This window comes from Marmota flaviventris, chromosome 3 (genome assembly GCF_047511675.1).
Source record: "Marmota flaviventris isolate mMarFla1 chromosome 3, mMarFla1.hap1, whole genome shotgun sequence".
In the NCBI taxonomy this organism is placed as follows: Eukaryota; Metazoa; Chordata; class Mammalia; order Rodentia; family Sciuridae; genus Marmota; species Marmota flaviventris.
The window spans coordinates 39,079,820-39,098,132 of NC_092500.1; the positions used below are offsets into that span (position 1 = coordinate 39,079,820).

At 31.7% G+C, this 18,313-nt stretch overlaps 1 protein-coding gene across 4 annotated transcripts in view; it reads left to right on the forward strand.

The window, feature by feature from the left end:
* Positions 1-18,313, forward strand: part of Ppp1r12a (protein phosphatase 1 regulatory subunit 12A) — a 137,612-nt gene that overhangs the window by 74,679 nt on the left and 44,620 nt on the right. For all 4 annotated transcript variants that reach the window (XM_027920474.3, XM_071609662.1, XM_071609663.1 and 1 more), the window contains exons 5-9: positions 4,060-4,204; positions 9,894-9,968; positions 10,640-10,728; positions 10,875-11,032; positions 14,974-15,098. In XM_027920474.3, the coding sequence (XP_027776275.2) occupies positions 4,060-4,204; positions 9,894-9,968; positions 10,640-10,728; positions 10,875-11,032; positions 14,974-15,098 (592 nt within the window). The remainder of the gene's footprint in view (positions 1-4,059; positions 4,205-9,893; positions 9,969-10,639; positions 10,729-10,874; positions 11,033-14,973; positions 15,099-18,313) is intronic.

The window sequence follows — 18,313 nt, forward strand, 5'->3', positions numbered from 1 at the left end:
AAAATGAATTTACATTTCAAACAACCATTATGTGTTACCTTCTGGGCCAATAAATTATTACACATTTTGAGGTTCTAATGTGTAGAACTGACTAATTCCTGAGGCTAAGAACAATGCTCTATGCATGTATCATCACATTGAGAGCTTCGTTTCTGCTGAGTATTTATTTACATATAGTTTATCTAACATAAAGTTTTTACTATAGGTTCACTAGATTCAGAATGTTAATAGTATAATACTAAATATCAAGCCATGGGCAACTTTGACTACCTTAGGGCTATGTATTGATTGGCAAATTTCCTTGTAACAAAGTTCCTTTATATCTCTCTCTCCACCCCAACCCCTGTCTCTCCTCCACCCGTCTCCCCTGCCCCCCCTCCCCCCTGGCCTCCCAGTCTCTCCCCCGCCTGCCCTCCCTGTCTCTCCTTCCCGCCCTCCCTGTCTCCCTCCCCCACTGCCCTCCCTGTCTCCACCGTCTTTCCCCCCTGCCCTCCCTGTTCCCCCTATCTCTCCCCCACCCCACCCTTCCCGCCTCTCCCCCACCCAACCCTCCTCTAGTCTCTCCTCCACCCCCATCCCATCCCCCCCTCTCTTCCCCCCTCCTGCCCTCCCCATCTTTCCCCCCACCGCTGCTGCCCTCCCTGTCTCCCCTTCTGCCTTCCCTGTCTCCCCCCCCTTCCCTCCCTCCCTGTCTTCCCCCATTCCCTTTTGTGTGTATGAGTGTATGTGTGTATGTATTTATTTTATTTTATTTGGTATTGGAGATTTAACCCAGGGATACTTTACTACTGAGCCACATCCCCTAGTGCTTTTTATTTTTCATTTTGAGACAGAGTCTCACTAAGTTGCTAAGGCTGGCCTTGAACTTGCAATCCTCCTGCTCAGCCTCCTGAGTTACTGGATTACAGGTGTGTGCCAGTGTGCCCAGCTCTGTGTGTATATATTTTTTAATTATGCTCCAACTATATAAAAAAATTACCCCGTGTGTGACTTTTGTTATGTGTATGTGAGAGGACTAATAAGACCATCCCTCAGATCTATTTTACCCTTTGTATTGCTTCTAATCCATTTGAGCTTCTGTTAATCAATATCTTCTTTACTTCTCATCAGTAAAACTATGGAAGTGGGTCACCAGTTCCCAAGTTTCCTCCTTTTCAATCTCTATTCAACTTCTATAATGTAGTCTTTCTCCTAGAATAGCAATGTTATCTTTTGTTTGATTTTCTTGTCTCCTGTTTCTTTCTAATCTAAAACTTTTCAGAACTTTTAACCCCGTTAGCGAGTCATGAAATGAACATAGTGAGTTACTGGCAGCATTTAATAAATAAATAAAAAGTATTAAGAATATTGCATATCTTTACTAAAAATTATTTCTTAAACTCTTGTCTCTGTAAACATATATGAGAGTACTGACTTGAATGGGTTCATAGACTGCTTTAATTAGTTATCTTAAAGTCCTTTGTTAAGGTTCTCATGTGCATCAGGATAAATATTAAACTACTCAGTACATAAGACTTTCAACATCTGGCCACTATTCTGCTCTAAAATAAACCATCACCATTGCAAGCATTTTGCCAGCCACATATATCTATTTAAAGTTCTGCTATGATATCTTAATGCCTACTGCTGTTTCTGTCTACATTGATTTTTCACCATCTCTTCAGCTTGGAGGCAAATTCCTTTTTTTTTTTTTTCTCAAATTCCATTTGAAAATGACCTTAGTGAAAGGTCATTAAGTTCCAGGCTATTAAGGGAAAAAACAAAACACTGAACACTTCATTCATAATTGACATGCAACACAGCTACAATAAGTTGCCATTTTTATAATATTGCAGAGATTGAAACATTTGGTATATTATGTTAGCAAACTGAGAGGAGAGGGTACTGGTGGAAGCATAAGTGACAATTGAGAAGATTCTTCCAACTAAAAGTTGTTCTTTTGTTCAGCAGTTCTACCTCTTGATAGAATATTTTTTACAGATACTCATGTAGGAAGAAATGTATGTGCTAGTAGCATTATTACTATTAGCTACAGGAGAATAGTTTTATAAATTATGGTACATCCTTTCCCTGGAATATTCTCCAGTAATTAAAACATGAATGAGAAATCTCCTAATATGTTGTTATAGTAAGAACACTAGGGAGTATTATGAAATGTCAAATTCAAGGATAAAAGCACATATCATTTGTTTATTTTTTAAAATTATATTTGTGTATGAAATCTTTCAGTAAGGGTATAGTCAAAAATTAATATTGTTAACCTGGCACACTGGTACATGCTTGTAATCCCAACAGCTCCAGAGGCTGAGGCAGGCGGATTGCAAGTTCAAAGCCAGTCTTGGCAACTTAGCGAGACCCTAAGCAACTCAGTGAGACCCTGTTCCTAATTAAATATAAAAAAGGGCTTGGGGTATGACTCAGTGGTTAAGTGCCCTTGGGTTCAATCCCCAGTACCAAATAATAATAATGATAATAATATTGTTATGGAGGTGGGGGGAAACTGGTTAATGTTTAGCTGTAGGAGAGTGACTTCCCTTTATTTTTTAAATTTTGTGAATAAGTAATTATATGTAAATAAATCAACAAAAAATTTAAAAATCTGCTTCAAATATAATTTTCTTCCTGCCTCTCCCCCCAAACATACAACTCCTTTCAATTTGATTTTGAGTATTTAAATTCTGTACTCCCATTGCAGCTCCGTTACAGAATCTGTGAAGGCTGATTATTATTTTTCATTATTTTTGTCCTCCATTAGAAGCTCCTTGAATATAGATGGTTTATTATTGTTGTTTTATTTTTAAGTGTCCTGGTGGGACTTGGCATATACAGAGAATCATGTTTGTTGAAAAAAAAAAAAAAATGTGCATCTACTTCCCTCTTTACACAGATTCCCAAGCATTTACAATTTTATGTTATTCAGGTATTTAATTGTGTTTCCTAATAAGGATATTTTTTATTATCTTATGTTCCAGTATTATTTCTGCCTCTCCTAATAAAATTTCTAATAACATATTAGTGGAGATATTTCTTTAATAAAAATAATGGGCATGGCTTTAAATGTTGGTCTTCAGACAGGTGTCAGGCAGTAATATAAGAATTTTATAGGAGAGTTAGTAATATTAACTGTCACTACAATCTTTTTAGATGAAAAGAATCCCTTTTCATCTAAAATACGCTCAATATTTTAGAAAGTAAAGCAAGGGTACACTACATTAGATTTCATGAATTGTGAAGTATTAAATGTTCTCCTGTGTTTGGAAGACTGTGCTATGTGCAATTTATAGATCCATTCTTTGTGAATGGGTCTAAATGAAATAAAGGTCAAATTCAATGTGCAGTTAGAGAAATACTGACATAATATATGCAACTCTTTATATTGTATTAAAATTTGTTTTCTAATCTTGTTGATGATTGGAATATCTGCTTTCTACTGCTGCAATAGACTCAATCCCTTGGAATATGTACTTTATTTTGTTTTGTTCCTTAGAGTGAGATTGTTGTTTTTTCTTCACAATTTCTCATGGTAGGTCATAAAGATTTATAAAAGCTTTCATAAAACAGTTCCTTAACTACAAGGCAGCAAAACATTATATTTATAATATAAGCTTGTTTGATTCCAGTATATTTTTAAAACACATTTAGCCTGAGAAAACATCATGACACCTGAAGATAATTCCGGTAGTAATCAGTTTTACATACAAATTGATCTGTTAGTTTTTGATCTTCCATTGAAAAAATCATGGACTTGTCTGTGAAATTTTCACTTACGAGTGATACTAACAAGAAGTAATCAGTCTTATTAAACCATAAGACTTAGAGTTGGTAGGAATTAATAAAAAGCCACACTATTATGACAACAACACAAGGTCCTCTTTTTCTGAGTGGTTTCTGAGAATTAACTTTTTTATTTGTCCTAGTCGATTTATTGAGGGCAAAGGAAATTTGAACTCTGAAAAGAAACACATTGAAATTTTTTGTTAAATTTCATGGTATAAAGCTTTGATCATATTTGTAATTTCTAGGTTTTAATGATTATCTAATTCACTATAATCTCTTTAGACTTTTAATACAGGCAGGCTATGATGTTAATATTAAAGATTATGATGGCTGGACACCTCTTCATGCTGCAGCTCACTGGGGTAAAGAAGAAGCATGTCGAATTTTAGTGGACAATCTGTGTGATATGGAGATGGTCAACAAAGTGGTAGGCCTTTTAAATGTATTTTAACTATAGAAATAAAATTTTATTCTCAAAATGTTGTAAGACTGTAAAGTATATAATCATATTTTTACCATCTATATTACAGAATATTTTGCCCAACATTAGATTTATTAGTTAATGGTTTCAGTTTCCCAAATGAGGTGGTTCTGGCCTTGTTCTGTAAAGAAATAAGGAAAACATCATACATTTAGAGAACATTTGAGTACTTACATTAATTTTTAAGAATTATTAAGAATTGATAAATTAAGAAAATATTTTGCATTTCCTTATAAATGTTTTCTGCCATCACTGAGTTGGAACATGTATAAAAGATATTTCTAATTCTCTTTAGCTGGTAGTCTCAATAGCCTGCTTATAGTGATTAAATGGTATGAATAGTGAAGTGAGAATAGTAAAAACCATAAAATTTTATTTCAGATAAGATTATTGTGCTGCAATATTACAGATGAGAAAACGATTCAGTGAGGTAAATGATTTACTTAATATCATACAATTAGATGAAAGGAGGAAGCAAATATCATACAAATTATTTTTCACAAAATCATGAAAAGATTCACGTTACCAAATTCCTTGTTAGATTAGATTTTTACTCTCTACCCCCTTTCAATACTATCAGTCAGTTTACCAATGTAACCAGTATTCTTGCTAGTCTCCACCCACTCCTTGTTGGTAGATAATTATCACTTAGCAACAGTAGGAGAGTTCAAAACATGTGTCCTGTAGTGAGCTTATAGCCATAATTTCATAAAATATTTCTTATATATTGCCTTCCATAGGGTAATATAGTGAAGTACTTACCAGAGGTGCATGAAATGTCGTCATCTTTATTCAAAACAGAGCCACCTAATTCTGTTGTGTCCATTAACCCATTGGTCCCAAGTCTTCAATTCTATGAATATTTGAATGAAATTGCCACAGATGCATTAAAATAGGTTGGGAATCTAGAGCTTATATATATTAATTATTATTATCAATTAATTTTATATTAATTACATACTTATATTTTACCTTGTTATATAATCATAAGTTTTTCAGGTGTTTCACATCTGGGATAATGGGACAAAATGAGTTTATAATGGTGCAGGTGCTCGTTGCTCAGGCAACTGCAGTTTCTAATGGGGAACCTGCAGTAGAAAGAGAGTGTGACATACCACATGCCTAAGATTTGTCCATGGGTAAATCATTGGAGATTGAGCTAGTAAGGCGGATTCCTGTCCTAGTTTCCAATAAAGAAGCCCTTGAAATTACTTTGCTACTTATTTTATGTAAGAAATGTGCAGGTAAGAAAATCATAGAAAGTAGTGAAAATCTTCAGGAGAGTCAAGGTAAAATTTTTTGAGAATGATTCATCTGAAAGTATATATTTGTACTTACATATAAATATATTTGATCTGGAATTTTGAGTCAAAACTTTTTTGCTTTCTCTCATTTCTGTTATAATGGTTTTCTGTTTTGTGATCAGTGTTAGAAGACAAAGAAATGTTGATACAGTTAACTAAAAAGATGGCAATTTTAGCTTTATAATTCATGTTTCTTCTTTTTCCACGTTGAACTTTTCCTTAGAGTTAAGATTTATCTGAAGAAATTATTGGATACCTGTTACCCTTTGAACTCTGGTCTGCATTCTTTTCCTCTCTCAGTGACCATTTGTTAATGCAATACTGAGAATTGCTTCATTTAATAATAATTATGGCTTCCAGATAAGACTAGAAGAGAGATAGATAGTAATTGAAGTGGTTTTCCAAAAAGATTATATTACTTCCTGTTTTTTTTTTCCTACCTGAATTAGTATTCTAGTGAAACATACACAATATACAGTATGTATGACAAAAAATTGTTTTTCCATCCAGTCTGCAATTGTCTCTTTCCTAGGTACAATTCATAACTATACACTGGGAGGAAAAAAAAAATTCACTTAAATTTTTTTTAATCCTTTTGTTTCTATATTACTATGATAGCAGCTCCTTATGTCACCCTAAATTTAATCTATTTTTTCATTCATCATTTCAGTGGATCTTTATATGATCTTGAGATAATCGTGACTTTTCTTAGAATTTTATAACATTCAAACTCTTCACATATATTATCTAATGTTATCCTTTTAACAACCCTATAAAGTTGTTAAAGAGTTTTGCAGATTCAGGAATATCATTTTAATAAAATTAATTTTCCTAAATTCCTACTAATTGAGTAGTAGTCATATTTTTTTAATCTGCTAAGTTCCTCTAGGCTGTTTCTGTAGTTTAGTTTTCTCATATATTTTAATTTTAATCAAAATCCTTCTCTTTAAAATTAAGACTTTAAAGACATTTTAACCATGAGGAACTGAATAATATATATAGCATACTAAAAGCCTTTGTGCCATAAATATGCTCAAATAAAACCCTTTATCTTTTTTCCTTCTCTTTTCTGAGAACTTCTGTAGCAATTTGTTTTTTGTTTCTCTTAGTTGTTTAATAATTATGTAACTTTGCCTCTGTTTTCATTGTCTTCATTTTAAATAATATGTCATACTTTATGTTTAAAGTACAGACAAATCACTTTGTATTAATTGCATTGTCTTAATTGTATAAGCCTATCTGTATGAATTTATCTTGTTATTTCATACCTTTATCAGTACTTGTAAATTCAAGATTTTTGCTTTGTTTCTTAAACTATCAAAGAAATGTACTTAAGGTACTATCAGAATTTAGATTGATTCATTAGTAATGGGAAACATGATTTGGAGAAATAATATACAGAAAATGCAACAAATTCTATAGAAAATCTTGACAGTCTACATGTAAGCAGGGAGAATGTTCTAAAAATAAATATTGGAGATTTGTCTCACTTTTACTTATTTACAAACTGAAACACATTTGCTGTCATTTTAATTCATTATAAATTCAGTGATACTGATTTTAAATATAAAGACATTTCCATTTTGCATTTTTCACTTCTTAAAATGATTGTTTTACTAGAATGTACCTAAATATTGTTCCTTCTTAAATATTAACTAGGATGCTTTGCTAGTTAGGATTTCTCCTAATGTATTAGTACAATGATTAGCAGGCATGTTTTTTAGCTTGATACCTGTAATTGTAAAGATTTGAATGAGTAACAGAGTTGTTTCTGCTACTGAGCACAGGTCTTTTTTTTAATTAAAACCCTAATTATATTGAGCTTCTTGTTTTCTATAAAGATAAAATGGCATACTAGAGCACTGAAGGTCTAGATTCTGTTCCCACTTTCCCTTCATTGCCTTTATAACCTTTGGCAAATATTCACTTGGATGTTGAGTTTCCTCATCTGTTCAATAAGAATCATAATTATCCTTGTCCCAACTAGTTCACCTGTGGTTGTGAATATAAAAAGAGATCATATCTGCAAAGGCAACTCATTTAGAATAAATGAATAAAGAAAAAGAGACTATGAAATTAGACTTAATGACTCTAGTGTGTCTATGGCTTTAGTAATTCGTAGTTTTTTTAATATTTATTTTTTAGTTTTAGGTGGACACAATATCTTTATTTTGTTTTTATGTGGAACTGAGAATCGAACCCAGTGCCTCACGCATGCTAGGCAAGCGCGCTACCACTTGAGACACATCCCCAGCCCCATAGTGTATTTTTTTAAGCTGCCTGTTTTCTTTTTTTTTTTTTTCCTTAAAGATTCATTGATATGATTAATTTATTATTTTCTCATACCTCAGCATCATGTCCTCAGTTGTTTTCTGGTATCTTTGAGTGACTCTCCTCACATAAAACTGTATACTGTGTTTGTACTCCATTAGTGAAGCCTGGTAGACTTCTAGTAGTTAAGAATCAAATACTGTTGATAATTTGTTAGCTCTGTAACCATCCTATAGATTGTTTAAAAAGCATGGTTAAGTTATTGAATTAAGTTGATGGGTATGCTTTTTAAAATAAGAAAATTTTGGTTATAGCCCATATTTTACTCTAGTTTTTATTCTTTATCAGTTGCTATTTGCATAGTAGACTCATTTATCATGGGAGAAAGTGAAAAGAAAGGTTTAGTAAGGTGACCTGATTTCTTATTCTTAATAAGGATAACCCCATTGCATTTAACTGCTACAAAATTTAAAAGTATTTTTCAAGGTGAGGTATTTCGTTTAGGAGAACTGATAAATGCTTAAAACAATACTTTAAAAGTCAGTGAGTTACTTCCACATAACAACATGACCTTGAACACAATTTGCTTTAAAAGTATAGCACTTGTAACATATTAGAACTCATTATACAAAGAATATCATGTAGCAAAAAAAAAAAAAAAAAAACATGAATTGCCAGTCTAAAGGGCACCTTATAATATTGAGCCAATTATTTTCATAGCAGTTTTTCTTCCGAAACTTAATTATTGGCTTTTAATACTGAAAATTGAAATGGGAGGAAAGTTTATTAAAGCTAAAGCTTTTTTCTCATGGACTGGACAGAGATAGTTAGATTGCCTCTTATTAAATTCCTATTGGAGAATCTTTCTAGCAGGGAAAGTCAACAGTTCTTTGAAAAAATTTTCCCACAATGAATAAAAATAGATTTTAAAACTAAGAAAGATCTATGACTGGCTGGCCAAACATTAAGTAGTTTAGAAATATATATTATTTCTCTACCAAAATTTAAGTTTTAGGAAGGTATCAAAAAGAAAGAAGGTCTCAGAAGGTTAAACCTGAGTTCTCATTTGTTGCATTACTCTATTCCTATCAGTACAGCCAAGAAAGTGAAAACATGTCCACATAAAAACTTGTACATCACTGTTTGTAGCAGCATTATTTATTTTAAGCAAAAACAATTGTCTAACCAATGATTAAATTAGCAAAATGTGTACATCATGCAGTGAATTTTTATTTTTCAATAGGAAGTAGTGAAGTAGGTGCTGGGGTTATGGCTCAGCTGTAGAGCACTTGCCTAGCACAAATGAGGCCTTGGGTTTGATACTCAGCACCACATAATAAAAATTTAAAAAAATGTATTGTGTCCAACTACAACTAAAAAAAATAAATATTAAAAGAAAAGTGAAGTAGCTATGTGTTGTGGCATACACCTATAATCCCAGTGACTCAACAGGCTGTGCAGGAGGATCACAAGTTCACTTGGTAATTTAGCAAGACCCTGTCTCAAAATAGAATTAAAAAAAGGAGTTGATGTAGTGATAACACACCATAAGATGGATGAACTTTGAAAACATGAAAAAGTGAAGAAGCCTTTTACAAAGACGATTCCATTCATATGAAATATCAACATAAGTAAATATGTAGAGACAAAGTAGATTAGTGGTTGACTTTAGCTGGGAGGGAACTGACCACTAAAGGATATTTTCTTTTCCTTGCGGGGGGGGGGGGGGGGGGCGGTCATGAAAATATTCCAAAATTTATTATGGTGATGGTTATACGACTCTGTGAATATACTTAAACAACACTGAATCATACACTTTAAATGAGTGATATGTATGTTGTATCTCAATAAAGCTAATAAAAAAAGAATAAGGTATTGTCAATAGCTTCTCACATGGATTTCTCATATATCTCCTTTGAATTATATTTATCATGTCATTTATAACTACTGAAACATGTTTCTTAACTTCTTTCTGTATGGTTATAATTAATTTTTGAAGATGTTATATGATTTTATTGATTTTTAACCATCACTAACCCTCTCCCCTATTTTCTGCCTAGGGCCAGACAGCCTTTGATGTAGCAGATGAAGACATTTTAGGATATTTAGAAGAGTTACAAAAGAAACAAAATCTGGTATGTATCATGATTGCCTAAAAACTGCCTGTGTTAATAAGTTATCTTAATAGCTTCAAATTTCAAACAGTTAAAAATTGTTCTTGTGGTGTTTTCTATGTTTTGATTTTAAGTTATTCCTAGCAGTCAAACTAAATGGCAGTGAAAGAATAAAGGGATAGTGATGATATTTTAGCCTTTTGTGTTATTTATTATTTCTATTTCCTTCCCTCCCTTCACAAAACGAATATTTAAATAATCTGTATATTCTCAAGAATAATGTGTTTTGTAATTTCATAAGAAAGTTTTCTCAGATTGTAAAAATCTCAGTTTTCAAGTGGGCCTTAGAAAACCAGTTGCATGATCAGAAAACAGATTTTTAATTAAAATGCCATTAGCTATCCCAAGTGGTTAGTAGACCTTGACTTCTTCAGTAAACTGAAGTTGGAGGGATCTAAAAAATTCAACTTCATCCTGCTTAGAGCTGTTTAATTCTCTAGTCTTTTTCATTCTTTCTTTATTCAAGCCCTCTCCACTGTAGGTAACACTTAAACTTTTGATTTACTTGTTTGAGTTTGTTTGTTTGTTTAGTGTTTTTTAAATTGCTATGTTAATATTTTAAAATCTGTGTTTTACTAATTAAAATGATTTTAATAATATTCGTTTTTTCCTTTGAATAATTTTGTATAAAGCTCCATAGTGAAAAACGGGATAAGAAATCTCCACTAATAGAATCAACAGCAAATATGGAAAACAATCAGTCACAGAAGACTTTTAAAAAGTAAGTAAAGTATTAAAAGCATATTTTTTTATTGTTAGGAATGAGTTAGCATAATGGCCACAAACATAATTATTGTGGGTCTGAGGAAAACTAGTATTTTAACCTTTTGTGTTCATAATGATTTGAGGACTATTTTCCTTTTACAGCAAAGAGACTTTGATTATTGAGCCAGAGAAAAATGCATCCCGTATTGAATCTCTGGAACAGGAAAAGGTTGATGAAGAAGAAGAAGGAAAGAAAGATGAATCTAGTTGTTCCAGTGAAGAAGATGAAGAAGATGACTCAGAATCAGAAGCTGAAACAGGTAAAATTTGAAGGATAAATGAATTTTTTAAAAATTTTGTTGCATTATAAAGTGAGACAAAATGGATTTCCCTGCCAAGCCAGTAAATTATCTTTCAGTATTAGAAAATTATGTATACTAGTGAGTTTATTGTTTATCCTTTTAATTATTTGGAGACTCTTGTTCACCTCTTCAATTTACTGACCTGTATTTTAGATTTGTAGAAAGTGCAGAGGCTTCTCAGATTCCCCTAGAATGGCACAGATAGTGAGTACAAAGGGGACTCAGCAATTCAAGAATGTACCTGCTGCTTTCTGAAACCTATAAACCCAGGAAGCTAGTCCCAGCAGTATCCCAAATTCTCATGGTAGAAAGGGACTGAATTAAGATACTTTCCCATGAGGACATGGGAAAATTTGCTTTGAGAAATTTTAAAGATAGCTATAGGCATGTAGTTATATTTATATTTCTTTTAATAAAATTAAAACTTTATAGTTGTCTGTTTTTAACCACCTACCTTAGTCTGCTTCCCTTTTCTTCCTTCCCAAAGGCATCCATTACCATGAGTTTTTCCTGTAATCCTCAAGTCCATGTTTATGCTCTTATATATATGCTCATAATTACTATACATAGGAACTATAATATTATTTGTGCTTGTTTTCATACTGTAGGAATTGTGATGCCTCTTGATTTTCTTTTCATCAAGTGTTAAGATGTGTCCATAAATCTTTATCTATAACTTCTTATATATAATTTATTCCTTTAGCTGTTGAATGATACTCCATGAAATATATTCATTTTCTTTCTGGTGAACATTAACTTTATTCTGTCTTTTGTTTCAAATAATGCTATATGGGCTGGGGTTGTGGCTCAGCGGTAGAGCACTCGCCTAGCACATGCGAGGCCCTGGGTTCGATCCTAGCACCACATAAAAATAAATAAAATAAAGGTATTAAAAATAGTTTTCACCAGCTTTATTTAAAAAAAAAAATAATGCTTTAGTGATCATGCTTCCCATGTATATTTGCATGATATTTTCTAATAGACTTAGAAATTGAACTGTTTGGTCATAGGATATATACATTTTCAGTTTTCGTAGATGCTCCCAAATTGTTTTATAAAACTACTAGAATAATTTATATTTCTTTCCTTTTTACTATTAAGTATATGGTTTCTTTTTCCTTGACCTACTTGTTTTTACAGTTTTGTTTGCCAGATTCCTTTATTTACACTTTTTTTCTCAATCTGTATCATCAGTTAATTGCTCAAAACTTCTGAATGGTGTGATATCAATGTTTTCATCTTTGAATTACATAATGCAGCATTTAACATAAATTAATCAGAAGAAAACATTCCCCTTCGGGGGATATAGTTACTTTTATTTTTTTGGTGCCAGGGATTGAACTCAGGGGGACTTAAACCCTGAACCACATCCCCAACCCTTTTCTGTATTTATTTAGAGATAGAGTCTTATTGAGTTGCTTGGGGCCTTGCTAAGGTGCTGAGTCTGGCTGGAACTTTGAATCCTCCTGCTGCAGTCTCCCAGCCCCTGGGATTATAGGCAGGCAGTACCATACCCGGCCTAATAATAAACTATAAGAGCCAGTTTGGTAGTCATTGGTAAACACAAATGAAACTCTACAATTTCTTGAAATTCCTATATTCCCTCTAGACACAACAGCAACATTTTCAAATCATTTTATTTTTAATCACTCAGCAAAATATTTTTCCTAAGGTTTCCTAAATGTAAAACATGTACAAAAAATGCCAAAATTGTTTTTAAAGATCATGTTAGGTGGCTAGATTCTAATCACTGAGAGATTTAAATTTTTCCTCATTGCTGTCATATTATTTGGTCACATAACAACATATCTTTTGCCCTAGTGAGATGATCGTGTAGGGAATATTGGAAACTAGCACAATTGCTAATTACCGAATGTTGTTATATGTTTGTATAACATAGTAATTAAATATTCCTAAGTATAAAAGCAAATTATATGAAAAGTAGCATGCATAGTGTTTAAGTACATTTGCTGGTTCATGTAGATAATTGTATGTGTGGATAATTTATTTAATCTCAGATTTCTTATCAGAATAATAACTACCTTCCATGGACACAATGGATGCAGTCAATTGCATTTGTAATAAGGGTTAACTTTCATATAATAATTGTATAAAACTATGATCATTAAATTTGATCAATATACATAGTTATCTAATATCACTTTGTTTAAATTTGTACTGTTTCTTTTATTCATTTTACAAAACCTGAAAGATAAAATGATGTTATTGGCCCAGGTATTTTTTCAACTATTTAATGTTATTTTTATGTACTTAGTCCCCTCTCTGAGTACTAAGTCTATAGTAAAGTATATCATTACAAATCAAACTACATGCACATGTACCCAAGGAAGTCAGGAGTAACTAACATCCAGATCTCTGAATAACTCATGGTAAAGTTTTTTTGGTTTTGTTTTTGTTTTTTTACTATTTATGTGGTAGAATTCAAGAATTGGAAGTCTTGTCATTTCTTCTAGAGATTTCTGATTTTTATCTTTCTCTTAATATAGGTCCTTTTAATACAATTCATTGTTCATTGTTAGGCATTGAGGAGCTGTTTAAAACAAACAAAACACTTCAATCTTAGGCCAGTTTTGTCACTAACTAGTAAATCTCCTTATCTCTTTTGCTTGAAATTTCCTTGATTGTAAAATAAGAATTGGACTATATGATCTGTATGGTTCTTTAAATGTAAATAATTCTATAAATATATCAGATTACTTTGAATTTTTTCCCATTTGAAATTAAGCGTATCAGTCACCCTCTGCTCAATTTCTAACTGAGCTAACTTTAAATGTTCCTCTATAGCATTGTACTATGAGAATTTTGTTCTTCCTATTGCTGCTAGTGCTGGGTTGTGCCAGGAAAATTTGACTTGTGTCTGAAGAATTAATTCATGTAATCTCTGTGTGGTTTCATGTCTCTCACTCTTTTAGTATCAACCAGGATTTATCATACTTAATTTAGCAAACTTGAGAAAGCTGACTTTTCCCTATAGACCTACAGCTTGATTTGACAATTTCTAAACTATTTCTTTTTTCTACTTTATGTGAGGTTATTTTCCTTACTGTAAAGTAACTTTTGCTGACTATTTCTTTGATAAATTCTTAATCTAGCCAGTTTTTCTTTAGTGTTCGTTCTTTTATCATAAACCAGGTGAAAATAGGAACTCAGTCAAAAGTTTTCATTGCCTTCCAAATGATTTATAAACTGGACATGTAATTGAGAGAATTAAGAAATGAGTATTATGTTTTTTCTTTTAGGATGTTTTTCCTCAAGGAATTAAAATTTCCCTTCTTAGCTGAACCAAGTAGAAGAACTTAATGTTTCTAATAACGTGGTAGTATACATGAGTTTATCTTACTTACTATTTCTCCTACTAGACTGTAAGTTTCATGCAGTTAAAATATTTTGTCTTTTTGTTGACTGATAGTTCTCTAGTATCAAAGACACAGTATTTTAAGTATAAAGACAATAAATACTTGTTGAATGATGCTTCTACCTGGTTAGGTGGATTGTTTTCTAAGAAGATAGTATGGTGCCCATTTAAATATTTTAGAAGTAAGAAAACATGCTCTTTGGGACATTTAAACATACTATTTTACAGGTATATAAGCTGATTATTGAGAGAGCACTTTTAGATTTCCTGAAATAAAGAAGAGCAGTAAATTTTAGATCATCAGTGAAAATCCATTAGAAAATTACATCAGGTTCTGATTGTGCCTCTTATTCTCAAAGCTTTATTTTGTTTCTTTTATGTTATCCTAACAATTTACTTCAGCCTACAGAGACATTTCTGCAAATATCTTAAAAAGCCACTTGTAAAAAATCAGTACTAGGAAAAGACAGCCATTGAAGCTGAATTTCTATAGAATCTTGATTCTTACATTTTTTTTTAATAGATAAGACAAAACCTGTGACTTCTGTAACTACTGCCAACACTTCTAGTACACAAGCAGCTCCTATAGCTGTTACAACACCTACTCTGTCATCAAGTCAGGCAACACCCACATCACCTATTAAAAAGGTAAGCCAAAATTGTTTTTTAAAAATACATGTTTTCTATTTAAGCACCACTTGGACTAACTCATTAAAACAGTCCTGAATTTTTAGTTGTTTTTCCTAGAAAGTATATTATACTTTTCTGGTTTTTAGTTTGAGATTTCTTCTGAACCATATTATAGTCTTTTTTAAAATCCTTTTTGCATTCAGTATTACAGTTGGTAGTTAACATATACAATTGATAGTTAAAGTAAATAGCAGGAAGATTAAAATTTTCATAATATTGAAACAAATGATCATCACAGTTTTTATTTCTCATTTTTTTGTAAGAATTTCAGGTTTTATATCCTTTATGTATGCTAAATATAGTGTAGATATTAATAATTTCACATGTGGGTCAGTTAGCCACAAAAAGTTTAAAGGCACAAGTCAATGAGAGCTAGAATCTAGATTTTTTTTTTAACTCTTTATAGTATTGTAAACACTAGGCATGCCACTATGGTATGACAATAAGAGCATGATCTCTGTGATCAGATATACCAGAGATCAGTGCCACCTCTTGTTACGACCTTGTGTGAGTTATATTCCTTATCTGTTATAAGACATAATAAAGAGAAGTAAAGTTAATATTATAACGATTGGTTGAGACAATGAGCTTGATTAGTGATTAAGTGTTCTCCCAAAATGTTAATTTTATTTCTTCTTTTTCTCTCTGCCTCTGTTCTACACCAAAGCAGTTTTCCAATTGGAGTGTTACTCTTTTTGAAGACTTGCCTTTTCATTTCTACTCTAGAACCTGTCCTTTTAACCCAAATTAAAGAGTAGGTTTCTTTCTTGTTGCTGTTTCATTTTAACCTATTTGTGTCTTTATAAAGATTTCTCCTCATCAACTCCTGCTTATCTTTAATGAGTATACTCTCTGTACACAGAAACTTTCCCCCTACAAAACATTTAACAGTTGAGTGTAGTTATAATAAAACTACATCCCTGAATGTCAGTATCTCCTAAATATGAAGGCATTTTCCTTCATTCCTACAGAGGAAATTTTAACTTTGATACAGGACTGTTATTTTGACTAATATATATACTCAGATTTTTTTCTTTTGTGCTTTTTTTTTTCAAACTGAGCATTCACTCAAGGATTGCACATTGTGTTCAATTGATATATCTCTGTCTTTAGAATTCTTACTTTGTTGCTTATCTGACAATATTTGGGCTGCATGGATTTGAGAACCTATTTCAAATACCCATTGTGTTTCTATTATGTTGTCAGTCTTATTTAGGGTGCTAAAAATATAGATCTTTTTTGTAATCATAAACTAGAAAATTTTTCTAAAAGCCTGTACTGTTAGTAATAATTCTCCTCTAAAACTTTTCCCAAGTAAAACAATAACATAAATTCATAGTGGTAGAAATGTATGGATTTCACTGGTATAGTTCAAATGTCATATATGATTGACTTTCTATATTCCAGAACTGAGGGCTTCTTGAGCCTATGTCATATGATCATAATTATGTATGCTTTAATATGAAATTCTCTAAAATTAATTTTTCTGTAGAATTTTAAAAACTGTTATGTTATAAGTAGTATCACTAAAGTTCAGTTGAACTGAAGTTTAATTTATTTCTGGAACCCCCATGTATTTCTTCAGTGAATACTAAAATTGTTCCTGCACCCTTTCGTTCTTTTGATTTATTGTCTGTTAGGACCATGGGATCATCACAAGTTCCCAGAAGCTCCAATCCTTTGATTGTATCTGTCTCTTTTTCTCTTGGTTTCTCTTGGTATTTGGTTAAACAGTCCCTCTCCTCCTATAGTCCAGTGCTTAAATAGTCTTCTTGTGTTCAGTTTTCTTTTTCTCAGACAGAACCCTAGATTTATGTCAATTAATTTTTCAATTTATACCTGACACCCTAACTGAAAGTATATACTTGATACCTGTGTTAACTTAGTGTACCAGTATTTTTGCTATAAAAGTTCTTACTCAAAATCACTTTTGATTCTATAATCTAATTGATTTAATAACAAACACCTGCTTCTATTTACTTGCCCATTTAGAAATTCCATTTAATTCTGAATTTTAAGCATCATAATTTACTTTGAAGATCATATCATTTCAGTCTTTGTTCTTGGAGTTTTGTAACCACGTTTTATTCAAAGCAGTAAAACTTTGTACTAAAAATTTGAATTATTTTTAATGGGTGGGGGAGTCTTATCCGTATTACATGACTTCTAAAATTTGTTCTTATACTTAATGATACTCATATTCTTTTATTTACTTTTATTTAGCATTTTAGTGTTAGGGTTTTTTTCAAGATTTTACATATAACTTGAGAGACCTTAACAGATACGAATTTTTTAAATGAATTGTTAATTTGTAAATGCATCTTAAAAGATTTTGCTTTTAAGGGTTCTAATTTGTACATTTCCAGTCACTGCTCTGCTTTTAACATTAACACAAAATTATGTTAACTTTTTCAGCTTCCTCCACTAGTGCCTACTGTATGAAACTATATATATTTATATGTGTGTGCTCATGGAAAGGAATAGATCACAAAAAAGGGAAGCATACAAAATATTTTAAATGCTGCTTATTTTTTATTAAGGCAGGGTAACTTTAACAACAACAACAAAAAAAAAAACAGAACTATTCACTTTAAATTATCCTTCTTTAAGTTCTTAAATGTTGAGCTAAAATTAAAGAATTATTTCTGTACCAGGCAGATAATTTGTGGAGATGTTATATATAAAACTATCAGTTTGATTTTATGCTTTAAGTTGTTAACTAACAATAAGACTGTATTACTCTCTATATTCAAAATAAGCATTATAGTTACCTTTGGAACAGAATACCTACTGTGTTGTATGGGTATATAGTCCAAAGAAGTGTAAATCATATTTTCTTTACTGGGTGGCAAAAATTCTTGGAATTTTGTGTTCTAGTTAATCAAATCCAATATTAAAAGCATAATAATAATAATTTGATAAAAGACAAGTCTCTGCTGTGGGTACATGAAATACGTCAATAAAAAAGGACAAATGCAACATAATGGTATGATAGTATAAAAATTACATTTGATTTAAAGTAATGGGAACAGAACATTTGTGATAGATCTTGAATGATGAGTAGGTAGTACTTTGAGAGAGATGAGTTTGTATAAAAGGAGAGATGAAAAATAATATGAGCAAGTAGAGATAATATTTGGTAGGAAAAATGAATTGTTCAGTTTGATTAGTTA